At 43.1% G+C, this 14678-nt stretch overlaps 1 protein-coding gene across 1 annotated transcript in view; it reads right to left on the bottom strand.

The window, feature by feature from the left end:
- LOC112075627 (putative inhibitor of apoptosis) overlaps nucleotides 1–14678 on the bottom strand; it is a 71911-nt gene that overhangs the window by 25783 nt on the left and 31450 nt on the right. The window contains 4 exon segments of the mRNA XM_070440985.1: nucleotides 4043–4175; nucleotides 4177–4200; nucleotides 11439–11578; nucleotides 11781–11796. Coding sequence (XP_070297086.1) covers nucleotides 4043–4175; nucleotides 4177–4200; nucleotides 11439–11578; nucleotides 11781–11796 — 313 coding nt within the window.

Below are 14678 nucleotides of genomic sequence, written 5' to 3'. Positions count from 1 at the left end.
CCGCCTTTGAATGTTAACCTGTCCTGGTAATCCATCTGGCCCTGCGGCCTTGTGAATGTTAACCTGTCCTGGTAATCCATCTGGCCCTGCCGCCTTGTGAATGTTAACCGGTGTTAAACGGTCCTGGTAATCCATCTGGCCTTGTGAATGTTAACCCGTGTTAAACGTCTTAATCACATCGGCTACGAATTTTGACTATGCTGACGTCAAAAAATATGGATATTCGATTAGTGAAATATTGTCCAATGCCCATCCCTAGAATAAACTGTATTATCTGACTGATCTGATCAGGAAGTTAACTCTCTCCTGGCCCCTCCCCCTACAGCTCCTAACCAATGGGGACAGCAGCTCCAGAGAGTTTGTGGACCCCCGGGTGAGTGACTCCTGACTTCAACTGAATTTAAACCCTGACAGAATGTTGATATGACTGTTCAACCATGAGACAGACAGGACCGCAGGGCCAGATGGATTACCAGGACAGGTTAACATTCACAAGGCCGCAGGGCCAGATGGATTACCAGGACCGTACTGGCATGCGTCTCCACTGACGTTTTCAACCTCTCCCTGACCCAGTATGTAATACCTACATGTCTCAATCAGACCACCATAGTCCCTGTGCCTAAGAACAACAAAGGTAACATATAACTCACATCTGTTGCCATGAAATGCTTTGAAAGGCTGGTCATRGCTCACAACACCATCAGCTCAGACATCCTGCACCTAATCCAATTCGCATACCGCCCCAATAAATCAACAGACAACGCAATCTCCATTGCACTCCAGAGTGCCCTTTCCCACCTGGATAAGAGGAACTGCTTGAGAATGCTGTTCATTGATTACAGCTCAACACCATAGTGCCATCCAAGCTCAGGACCCTGGGACTGAACACCGACCTCTGCACCTGGATCCTGGACTTCCTGACGAGCCACCCCCAGGTTGTGAGGGTAACAACACATCCACTACGCTGATCCTCAACACGGGGGCCCCTCAGGGGTGTGTGCTCAGTCCCTTCCTGTACTCCCTGTTGACCCACGACTGCATGGCCTCGCACGACTACAACATCAAGTTCGCTTGTGACACGACGTTGTAGGCCTGATCACCTATGGCGATGAGACAGCCTACAATGGAAGAGGTCAGAGAACTGGCAGCGTGGTGCCAGGACAACAACATCTCCCTCAACGTCAGCAAGACCAAGGAGATGATCTTGGACTACAGGAAAAGGAGGACAGAGCACGCCCGCATTCTCATCGAGAACAACAGGGCTGTAGTGGAGCAGGTCGAGAGCTTCAAGTTCCTCGGTGTCCACATCACTAAGGATCTATCATGGTCCACACACACCAACACAGTCATGAAGAGGACACGGCAACACTTCCTCCCCCTCAGGAGGTTGATAATACTTTTCATGGGCCCCCAGACCCTCAAAGTTCTACAGCTGCACCATTGACAGTATCTTGACTGGCTGCATCACCGCTTGGTATGGCAACTGCTTGGCCTCCGACCGCAAGGTGATAGAGGGTAGTGCGTACAGCCCAGTACACCATCCAGAAGGCGAGGCCAGTACAGGTGCATCAAAGCAGGGACCAAGAGACTGAAAAACAGCTTCTATCTCAAGGCCATCAGACTGTTAAACAGCCATCACTAACTCAGAGAGGCTGCTGCCTACATACAGACTCAAATCATCGGCCACTTTAATAAATGGATAACTAGTGACTTTAACAATGCAATTTTAATAATGTTTACATATCTTACATTACTCATCTCATATGTATATACTGTATCTTATACCATCTATTACATCTTGCCTATGCCGCTCGGTCATCGCTCATCCATATATTTATATGTACATATTCTTATTCCATCCTTTAGATTTGTGTGTATTAGGTAGTTGTTGGGGAATTGTTAGATTACTTGTTGGTTATTACTGCATGGTCGGAACTAGAAGCACAAGCATTYCGCTACACTCGCATTAACATCTGCTAACCATGTGTATGTGACAAATAAAATTTGATTTGATCACTGGGGCCGAGCTCCCTGCCATCCAGGACCTCTAAACCAGGCGGTGTCAGAGGAAGGCCCTAAAAATGGTCAAAGACTCCATCCAACCAAGTCATAGACTGTTCTCTCTGCTACCGCATGGTACCGATGTACCAAGTCTGGAACCAACAGGACCCTGAACAGCTTCTACCCCCAAGCCTTAAGACTACTAAATATTTAACCAAATAGCTACCCAGCACCTTGATGACAGCATAGCACACTCTTGGCATTCTCTCAATCAGCTTCACCTGGAATGCTTGTTGCTCCTAGACATTTCCACTTCACAATAAAAGCACTTACAGTTGACCGGGGCAGCTCTAGCAGCGCTGAAATTTGACGAACTGACTCGTTGGAAAGGTGGCATCCTATGACGGTGCCACATTGAAAGTCACTGAGCTTTTCAGTAGGGCCATTCTACTGACAATGTTTGTCTATGGAGATTGCATGGCTGTGTGCTTGATTTTATACACCTGTCAGAATTTGAAGGGGTGTCCACATACTTTTGTATATATAGTGTATATCATTTTATGTAACAATGTCACAAGGATGATCTAATTTAATTTATAACAAAGCTTTTCATTGTCAAAATAGGCTGAAAAAAAAAAAAAACGTTTCGATATCCGGATATTCGATTAAGCTACTAGCACAATCCTACTTTATTCACAGCTCAATACCAGACGACTAATAAACAGTTAGGTCTTTATTCACAGCTCAATGCTCTACCAGACGACTAATAAACAGTTAGGTCTTGATTCACAGCTCATGCTCTACCAGACGGCTAATAAACAGTTAGGTCTTTATTCACAGCTTCAATGCTCTACCAGACGACTAATAAACAGTTAGGTCTTTATTCACAGCTCAATACCAGACGACTAATAAACAGTTAGGTCTTTATTCACAGCTCAATGCTCTACCAGACGACTAATAAACAGTTAGGTCTTTATTCACAGCTCAATGCTCTACCAGACGACTAATAAACAGTTAGGTCTTTATTCACAGCTCAATGCTTACCAGACGGCTAATAAACAGTTAGGGTTTTATTCACAGCTCAATGCTCTACAGACGACTAATAAACAGTTAGGTCTTTATTCACAGCTCAATGCCAGACGACTAATAAACAGGTAGGTCTTTATTCACAGCTCAATGCCAGACGACTAATAAACAGTTAGGTCTTTATTCACAGCTCAATGCCAGACGACTAATAAACAGTTAGGTCTTTATTCACAGCTCAATGCTCTACCAGACGACTATAAACAGTTAGGCTTTATTCACAGCTCAATGCCAGACGGCTAATAAACAGTTAGTCTTTATTCACAGCTCAATGCTCTACCAGACGACTAATAAACAGTTAGGTCTTTATTCACAGCTCAATGCTCTACCAGACGACTAATAAACAGTTAGGTCTTTATTCACAGCTCAATGCTCTACCAGACGACTAATAAACAGTTAGGTCTTTATTCACAGCTCAATACCAGACGACTAATAAACAGTTAGGCTTATTCACAGCTCAATGCTCCAGACGACTAATAAACAGTAGGTCTTTATTCACAGCTCATGTTCTACAGACGACATAAACATTAGGTCTTATTCACAGCTCAATCCAGACGACTAATAACAGTTAGGTCTTTATTCACAGCTCAATGCCAGACGGCTAATAAAAACAGTTAGTATTTAAAATCGGGCAGATAACAATGCAATGCTCTTCAGGTATCCAAAATAAAATAACTTGGTTTAGTGCGTAGTTTTTTATATTTATTTAACTAGGCAAGTCAGTTAAGAACAAATTCTTATTTACAATGACGGCCTAATGAACAAGTGGGTTAACTGCCTTGTTCAGGGGCAGAACGACAGATTTTTACCTTGTGCAGCTCAGGATTCGATCTTGCAACCTTTCGGTTACTGGCTCAGCGCTCTAAACGCTACCCTGCCGCCCCATGTTGAGCAGTTACACTTTAGGACGTTTCTACAGGATCACTCTTTAGGGAGAGTTCTATTTTTTGCTTCACACCATTTCAATGCCTACCCCGTTAGAAAATGTGATTGTTGGTAAATAAACAATGGGGAAATAAGTGTATAAAGCAGGTGTTACCTGTTCAAAGAGGCGAGGGAAGCGAGCCTGGATCTGGTGGACAAACTCCTGACTTTCTCCTGAGCAGGTACACACACCTGGAGGTTACACATAGTTACATTAAAATATACTGACAGGTTACCATAGTTACATTGATATATACTGACAGGTTACCATAGTCACATTGATATATACGACAGGTTACCATAGTCACATTGATATATACTGACAGGTTACCATAGTCACAATGATATACTGACAGGTTACCATAGTCACATGGATTATACTGACAGGTTACCATAGTCACATGGATATATACTGACATTTTACCATATCACATGAATATATACTGACAGGTTACCATAGTCACATGATATATACGACAGTTACCATAGGTCCATTATATTACTGACAGGTTACCATAGTCACATGAATATATATGACAGGTTACATAGTCACATAATATATACTGCAGTTCATGTCACATGAATATATATGACAGGTACCATAGTCACATTAATATATACTGACAGGTTACCATAGTCACATGAATATATTACTGACAGGTTACCATAGTCACATGAATATATAGACAGGTTACCATAGTCACATGAATATGAATCATAGTACAGTTACGACAGGTTACATATCACATGAATATATATGACAGGTTACCATAGTCACATGGATATATACTGACAGTTACCATAGTCACATTAATATATACTGACAGTTACCATAGTCACATTGATATATATAGACAGGTTACCATAGTCACATGATATATACTGACAGGTTACCATAGTCACATGATATATACTGACAGGTTACCATAGTCACATGAATATATACTGACAGGTTACCTAGTCACATATATATACTGACAGGTTACCATAGTCACATGTATATATACTGACAGGTTACCATAGTCACATGAATATATACTGACAGGTTACCATAGTCACATGATATATACTGACAGGTTACCATAGTCACATGAATATATACTACAGGTTTACCATAGTCACATGAATATATAACTGACAGGTTACCATATCACATGAAATATAATGACAGGTACCATAGTCCACATGAATATTACTGACAGGTACCATGTCACATGAATTATACTGAAGTTACCATAGTACATGAATATATACTGACAGGTACCATAGTCACATGAAATATACTAAGTACCAAGTCACATGAATACATACTGACAGGTTACCATAGTCACATGAATAATACTGACAGGTTACCATAGTCACATGAATATATACTGACAGGTATACCATAGTCACATGAATATATACTGACAGTTACCATAGTCACATGAATATATACTGACAGGTTACCATAGTCACATGAATATATACTGACAGTTACCATAGCACATGATATATACTGACAGGTTTACCATAGTCACATGAATAATACTGACAGGTTACCATAGTCACATGAATATATACTGACAGGTTACCATAGTCACATGAATATATACAAAAATGACAGGTTACCATAGTCACATGAATATATACTGACAGGTTACCATAGTCACATGAAATATACTGACAGGTTACCATAGTCACATGATATATACTGACAGGTTACCATAGTCACATTGTATATACTGACAGTTACCATAGTCACATGAATATATACTGACAGGTTACCATAGTCACATGAATATATACGACAGTACCATAGATCACATGATATTACGACAGGTACCATAGTCACATGGAATATATACTGACAGTGTACCATAGTCACATGGATATATATAGACAGGTTACCATAGTCACATGGATATATACTGACAGGTTACCATAGTCACCAGAATATATATACTGACAGGTTACCATAGTCACATGAATAATATTACTGACAGGTTACCATAGTCACATGAATATATACTGACAGGTTTACCATAGTCACATGAATATATACTGACAGGTTACCATAAGTCACAGATATATATGACAGTTACCATAGTCACATGAATATATACTGACAGGTTACCATAGTCACATGAATATTACTGACAGGTTACCATATGCACATGAATATATACTGACAGGTTACCATAGTCACATGATATTACTGACAGGTTACCATAGTCACATGAATATATACTGACAGGTTACCCATAGTCACATGAATATATACTGACAGGTTACCATAGTCACATGAATATATACTGACAGGTTACCATAGTCACATGAATATATACTGACAGGTTACCATAGTCACATGATATATACTGACAGTTACCATAGTCACATTGAATATATACTGACAGTTACCATAGTCACATGAATATATACTGACAGGTTACCGATAGTCACATTGAATATATACTGACAGGTACCATAGTCACATGAATATATACTGACAGGTTACCATAGTCACATTAAATTTACTGACAGGTTACCATAGTCACATGAATATATACTGACAGTTACCATAGGCACACTTAATAATATACTGACAGAATTACCATAGTCACATTAATATATACTGAAGTACCATAGTCACATTAAAATATACTGACAGGTACCCATAGCACATTAATATATACTGACAGGTACCATAGGTAACATTAATACAGTGCCTTGAAAGTATTCATACTCCTTGACTTATTCCACATTTAGTTGTAGCGCATAACGACCGCTCCTGAATTCAAATTAGATTAAATCGATTTCGTTTCTCACTCATCTAAACACAAATACCCATAATGACAAAGTAAAAACATATTTTTTGTCATTTTCCAATGTATTGAAAATGAAATACAGAAATATCAAATTCACATAAGTATTCACACCCTTGAGTCAAACTTTGTAGAGAACCTTGTGGCAGCGAGTTACAGCAGCTCTAACAGCTGTGAGTCTTCTGGTAAGTCCTAAGAGCTGTGAGTCTTTCTGGGTAAGTCTCTAAGAGCTGTGAGTCTTTCTGGGTAAGTCTCTAAGAGCTGTGAGTCTTTCTGGGTAAGTCTCTAAGAGCTTTCCACACCTGGATTGTGTAACATTGGCCCATTATTCTCTTCAAAATTCTTCAAGCTCTGTCAAATTGGTTGTTGATCATTGCTTGACAACCATTTTCAGGTCTTGCCATAGATTGTCAAGTAGATTTAAGTTAAAACTGTAACTAGGCCACTCAGGAACATTCACTGTCGACTTGGAAGGCAACTCTTTAGACTCCAAGATGGCGCTGCAGTAGGACGTGTGTATTTGTCTTTGTCTTATCCCGTGTCTTATCCTGTGTCTTATCCCGTGTCTTATCCCGTGTAAATGGCCGGCCTTTTTCGTATATATCTTAATCTCTCTTTCTATCTACGAACTAAATACACTTTCCTGCAACCCGCCCTCACCCAATGTGGTACGGATCTGCTATTTTTATTCCTTATAACTGGAACTTCCATCAGGAGCTAGCCAGCTAATTAGCTACTGGTCTTTGTTAGCCACGGCTAGCAGTCCTCGCCTTTTTCCTGGTCATCAGCCAGTATTAGCTCGGACAACACCTGCCAGTCTGCACAGCGCGATATCAACCCAGAGCATATCGGACTGCTTCTCTCTACCATATCACTGGATTCCTGACGCTCTGGATCATTACACCGGATCATCGCAGCTAGCTGCAAACGAGTGGCTACTGTTACGCCTCTGTCCCGACGCAAGCACCAGCTAGCCTTGAGCTAGCCTCGAGCTAGGCCCATATACCAGCTAATTCTAGGGCTACAACACCTCCTTTGCCAATTGGACCCTTTATTGTCGACACGGAGCCCCGCCGATCCATCACGACTGGACTGCCGACGTGATCGCCCGATGTGGTCTCTACCGGCTATTCTGTTACAATGTCGCCGAAGAACCATCTGCTAGCCCCGGCTCGCTAGCTTTTCTGAACGCTGTGTCCCCTGCTCGCCCAGCGTGGTAGTGAATATTGTACAACACCTTGACTCACCTATTGCTGCTCTTTTGACCCTATGATCACTCGGATACACAGCTGATGCCCCCTGGACTGTTTCAATAACACGGTACCTCATTTTGATTACCTGTCGGCCCCAGCCTCAAACTCAGGTCCTGTATGTACCTAACTGACCCGCTCTGCCCATTCATCGCCATTTACCCGTTGTTGTTTTAGCCCTCCTGATCAACACCTGTGATTACTTTATGCCTCTCTCTAATGTCAATATGTCTTGTCTACTGCTGTCTTGGCTAGTTCTTATTGTTTCATTTCACTGTAGAGCCCTCAGTCCCGCTCAAAATGCCTTAGATAGCTCTTTTGTCCCACCTCACACACATGCGGAGAGCTCACCTGGCTTAACTGGTGACTCCAGAGACGAAACCTCTCTCATCGTCACTCAACGCCTAGGTTTACCTCCACTGTACTCACATCCCACCATACCCTTGTCTGTACATTATGCCCTGAATCTAATCTAACATGCTCAGAAATCTGCTCCTTTTATTCTCTGTTCCCAACGCACTAGACGACCAGTTCTTATAGCCTTTAGCCGTACCCTTATCCTACTCCTCCTCTGGTTCACCAACCACTTCTCAGACAGAGTTCAGTGTGTCAAATCGGAGGGCCTGTTGTCTGGACCTCTGGCAGTCTCTATGGGGGTGCCACAGGGTTCAATTCTCGGGCCGACTCTTTTCTCTGTATATATCAATGATGTCGCTCTTGCTGCTGGTGATTCTCTGATCCACCTCTATGCAGACGACACCATTCTGTATACTTCTGGCCCTTCTTTGGACACTGTGTGAACAAACCTGCAGACGAGATCCAATGCCATACAACTCTCCTTCCGTGGCCTCCAAACTGCTTTTCTAAATGCAAAGTCAAGAACTAAATGCATGCTCTTCCAACTCCGCGAGTATCCGTGCGACAGCTCAGGCCTGGGACGAATCCGCCCGCCACCGCTGCCGCCCTGGCTCCAGACGATCCCTACCTCACTAGACCAGTGTTCTGACTTAGAATATGTGGAACAACTACACAATACCTAGGTGTCTGGTTAGACTGTAAACTCTCCTTCCAGACTCACATTAAGCAGCTCCAATCCAAAATGTGATCTATAGAGTCAGCTTCCTATTTCGCACAAAAGCATCCTTCACTCATCCTGCAAACATATCCTTGTAAAACGGACTATCCAACCGATCCTTGACTTCGGTGATGTCATTTACAAAATAGCCTCCAACACGTCTACTCAAGCAAACTGGATTGCAGCTATTCACTATCCGTGCCATCAGTTTTGTCACCAAAGCCCCATATACTACCCACCACAGCGACCTGTATCCTTTGTTGACTGGCCTTCTTGCTACATATTCTCGACAAACCCACTGGCTCCAGTCATCTCAAGTCTTTGCGAGTAAAGCTCCAGCCTTAGATCTCAGGTGTTGAGCTGACGCCTAGGACGACCAATAGCCCCCAGCAGCACCCACCCGTAGCATCGCCGCTCCAGCAAGCTCAATCATGATTAGTATAAGCAATCTCTCACTGTCACCCCCAAAGCCAACTCCTCTTGGCCACTCATTCCTTCCAATTCTCTGCTGGCCAATAGACTGGAAACAAAATTGCAAAAAATCGACAAAGCTGGAGACCTGGGAACTGAATCTCCGCTAGCTCGTGAACACTTAGATTAATATGCATTTCAACACTTCCTCTGTACCCTGCAGCCAGAACCAACCCTTACCATCACTTACCCCTTTAACACAGCCAACCTCTGAAAATAGCCCATTCCACAACATCTACCTCACACCCTCCCCATATTATTTATTTTTGCTCCTTTGCACCCCAGTATCTCTACTTGCACATTCATCTTCTGCACATCTATCACTCCAGTGTTAATTGCTAAATTGTAATTATTTCGCCACTATGGCCTATTTATTGCCTTACCTCCCTAATCTTACTACAGTTGCACACACTGTATATAGGCCTTTTCTATTGTGTTATTGACTGTATGTTTGTTTATTCCATGTGTAACTCTATGTTGTTGTTTGTGTCGCGCTGCTTTGCTTTATCTTGGCCAGGTCGCAGTTGTAAATGAGAACTTGTTCTCAACTGGCCTACCTGGTTAAATAAAGGTGGAAACCCCAGTGTATATTTGGCCTTGTGTTTTAGGTTATTGTTCATCCAGAAATGTTGAGAAGATGGTGATTGACTCCGGGGGTTGAACACTGATCAAGTTATACTGTATTAGTGTTTCATTTTCCTATTATTATTATATATTTTTTTTACAATAGTTAGCATTTGGGTATTTTGTGTAGATAGTTGACAACAACAAAAAATTACAAATCCATTGTAAACCCACTTTGTAACACAACAAAATGTGGAAAAAGTCAATGGGAGTGAATACTTTGTGAAGGCAGTACCTAACGCACGCACGCACGCACGCACGCACACACACACACACACGTTGAGTTCCTGCCTGATTACATTGCAGACACACGGCAGATCTAAGGCTGAGGTCCAAACACCTAAAAGACACACCCTCTCCCCTCAGCCCTCAAATGAACGTATCCGATGACATCTGACGACTATACACTTGCAGGGCAAGGGGCGAGGCAGGAAGGAATTMATTTGAAATGGACCGCCCTTGGCCGGAAATTCGTCACTCGTTCATCCCGCGATGATTGTGCTTTATATGCTCTACAGTCAACTATGAGTGTATGTCTACTTATATTAATAATGATATATTTAATATACGCCTATTGTATAATAGCTAGCATGTTAATTAGCTAACTAGTGTTAGCCTGCCTAGCTGCAACTTCTGAAGAAGGAAAATGTTTTATTTCTACAATTTCCAAAAGATAACAAAACAAAAACATATTTACGAGACGTGTTTGTAACATTAGTAGCACAATTTATAACTTATTTGCATTCGTTTTTACTTCCACTTGTATGTTGACTTCTCCATGGATGTTGTTTTTAAGTTTCCGTTGACTTTTCTTAGCGGATGTACAATCGTGGTGAATTGAATTATGGGGAGGTTCAGGCCCGGAGTGAACATAATTATACACTCGCAAAGCCCACTAAAAACGAGGGCTGAGGGCCTTACGTTCAAAACTTCCCTTGCTTGGCTAATCATTTGGACCGTCCTACAAGATGTTGACGGGGATTCCCCCAAGGGCATAAGGCGAGGGTGGAGTGGACGAGGGTGTGTCTTTTAAGGGTTTGGACCGCAGACTAACAAAGCCTGGATACGTGTTTAACATGTCAGCGAACCACATCATACAGTATGATATAACAATCTGATGCCCGACTGTCCAATCCATGACGTGGCACACAGCCATTGGTCAGGCAGGAACTGGACCACAACACCAGTGATGTAATGGGTGGTTACCTAGGGAACCATTTGGCGTGCTCCACCCAGGGGTCGTCCCCTGACTCCCAGCACCTCAGACCCCCGTCACAGCAGAAACACTTCACGTCATCATTACGCCCTGTGAAACACACACACCATCCACCATCATCATTAACGCCCTGAACACACAGACCATCACCATCATCATTACGCCCCGAACACACACCACACATACACCATCCATCATCATTACGCCCTGAAACACACACACACACACCATCATCATCATCTACGCCCTGAAACACACTACCATCATCATCATCATCACAATCATCATCATTACGCCCTGGCACCCACACATCACACATCATCATCACATACCTCATCATCATACGCCCTGCAACACACACATCATAATCATCATCATCATTACGCCCTGCAACACACATCATCATATCATCATTTACGCCTGCAACACACACATCATCATCATCATCATCATCATCATTACGCCCTGCAACAACACACATCATCATCATCATCATCAATCATTGACCCCTGCAAACACACACACATCATCATCATTATTACGCCTGCAACACACACATCATCATCAATCATCATTTAAACGCACGACACCACATCCTCATTCACATCATATCAATCATACGCCCTGCAACACACACATCATCATCATCATCATTACGCCCTGCAACAACACATCATCCATCATGCATCATCAACGCCCCTGCAACACCACATCATCATTCATCATCATCCATTACGCCCCCTGCAACACACACCATCATCATCATCATATATCATTACGCCCTGCCAAACACCACATCATCATTACACGCCACACCGTGCAACACACACCCACCACATCATCATCATCATTACGCCCTGCAACACACCATCATCACCCTCTGCAAACACACCATCATTACACCCTGCAACACACACCATCATCATCGTCACACACATCATTCAACACCCTGCACACACACATCATCATTCATCATCAATCATTACCCCTGCAACACACCATCATACACCCTGCAACACACACCATCATTAACACCCTGCAACACACCACTCATTACACCCTGCAACCACACACATCTCATCATCATCATCATCATACGCCTGCAACACACACCAGTATCATTACGCCCTTGCAACACACACACTCATCATCATCATCATTACGCCCTGCAACACACACATCATTACACCCTGCAAACACACATCATACGCCTGCAACACATCATCATTACACCCTGCAACACACACCATCCATATACACCCTGCACACACCCATCATTACACCCTGCAACACCATCATCATTACACCCTGCAACACACCATCATTACACCCTGCAACACACCATTTATTACACCCTGCAACACACACATCACATCATCATCACATCACATTACCCTGCAAACACACATCATCATTACGCCCCTGCAACACACACACATCATCATCATATCATACAGCCCCTGCAACACACACCACATTACACCCTGCAACACACATATCATTACAGCCCTGCAACACACCACCAATCATTACACCTGCAACACACCATCATTACACCCTGCACAACAACCATCATTACACCCTGCACACACACCATCATTACACCCCTGCACACACACCACCATCATTACAACCCTGCAACAACACATCATCAACTTACACCCTCAACACACCATCATTACACCTGACAACAACCCCATCATTACACCCTGCAACACACCATCATTACACCCTGCAACACCCATCATTACAGCACCTGCAACACACACATCATTACACCCTGCAACACACCATCATTACACCCTGCAACACACCATCATTACACCTCAACACACATCATTACACCCTGCAACACACATCCATTACCTCCTGCAACACACCATCAATCTACACCCTGCAACACACCATCATTACACCCTGCAACACACATCATTACACCCTGCAACACACATCATTTACACCTGCAACACACACATCATTACACCTGCAACACACCATCAATACACCCTGCAAACACATCATTACCACCCTGCAACACACCATCATTACGCCTGCAACACACCATCATTACACCCTGCAACCACACCATCATTATACACCGCTACACACACCAATCATTACACCCTGCCCACACACCATCATTACACCCTGCAACACACCATCAATTACACCCTGCAAACACACCATCATTAACACCCTGCAACACACACCATCATTACACGTCCTGCAACACACTCATCATTACAACCCTGCAACCACACACCATATACACCCTGCAACACACACATCATTACACCCTGCAACACACATATCATTACACCCTGCAAACACGCACCATCAATTATACAAACCCTTGCAAACACACATCATTACACCAACCTGCAACACACCATCATTACGCCCTGCATACACCACACACACACCATCATTACGCCCCGAACACACCATCATTACGCCCTGCAACACACACACACACCAATCATTTAACATAGCCCCTGCAACACACCATCATTTACACCACCCATGCAACACACCTCATTACACCTCACACACCATCATTACACCCTGCAACACACCATCATTCACACCCTGCAACACACCATCATTACGCCCTGCAACACTACACACACAACACCATCATTACTGCCACTGTCAACACACCCACATTACGCCCTGCAACACACACACACACCATCATTACCCCTGCAACACACCATCATTACGCCCTGCAACACACACACCACCAACCATCATTACACCCTGCAACACACATCACTTACAGCCCTGCAACCAACAACACCATCATTACACCCTGCCACACACACATCATTACACCTGCAACACACACCACAATCATTACTACCCCTGCACAACACACACACACACAAAACATACGCCCCCCCAACAACACACACAACTATCATACGCCCCCAACACACACACACAACATCATTCACCCTGCAACACACACACACACATCATTACACCCGCAACAACACATCACACACACATTACACACACACTGCATTACGGCACACTCACCCACATCATACAAACACCAGGTCACACATCCGACTCATTACGCCCCTTGCAACACACTACACACTGACACTATTACCCTGCACACACCATCATACCCTGCCAACATTTAATTAAAAATATGGTCATAAATAACTATATAATGAAATCCTAATAATACCTCATAAGTCTTTGTCTCACCGAACGTAAGT

Source organism: Salvelinus sp. IW2-2015, unplaced genomic scaffold (assembly GCF_002910315.2).
Source record: "Salvelinus sp. IW2-2015 unplaced genomic scaffold, ASM291031v2 Un_scaffold3295, whole genome shotgun sequence".
Taxonomy (NCBI): Eukaryota; Metazoa; Chordata; class Actinopteri; order Salmoniformes; family Salmonidae; genus Salvelinus; species Salvelinus sp. IW2-2015.
This window is presented reverse-complemented; position numbering and strand designations above follow the sequence as displayed.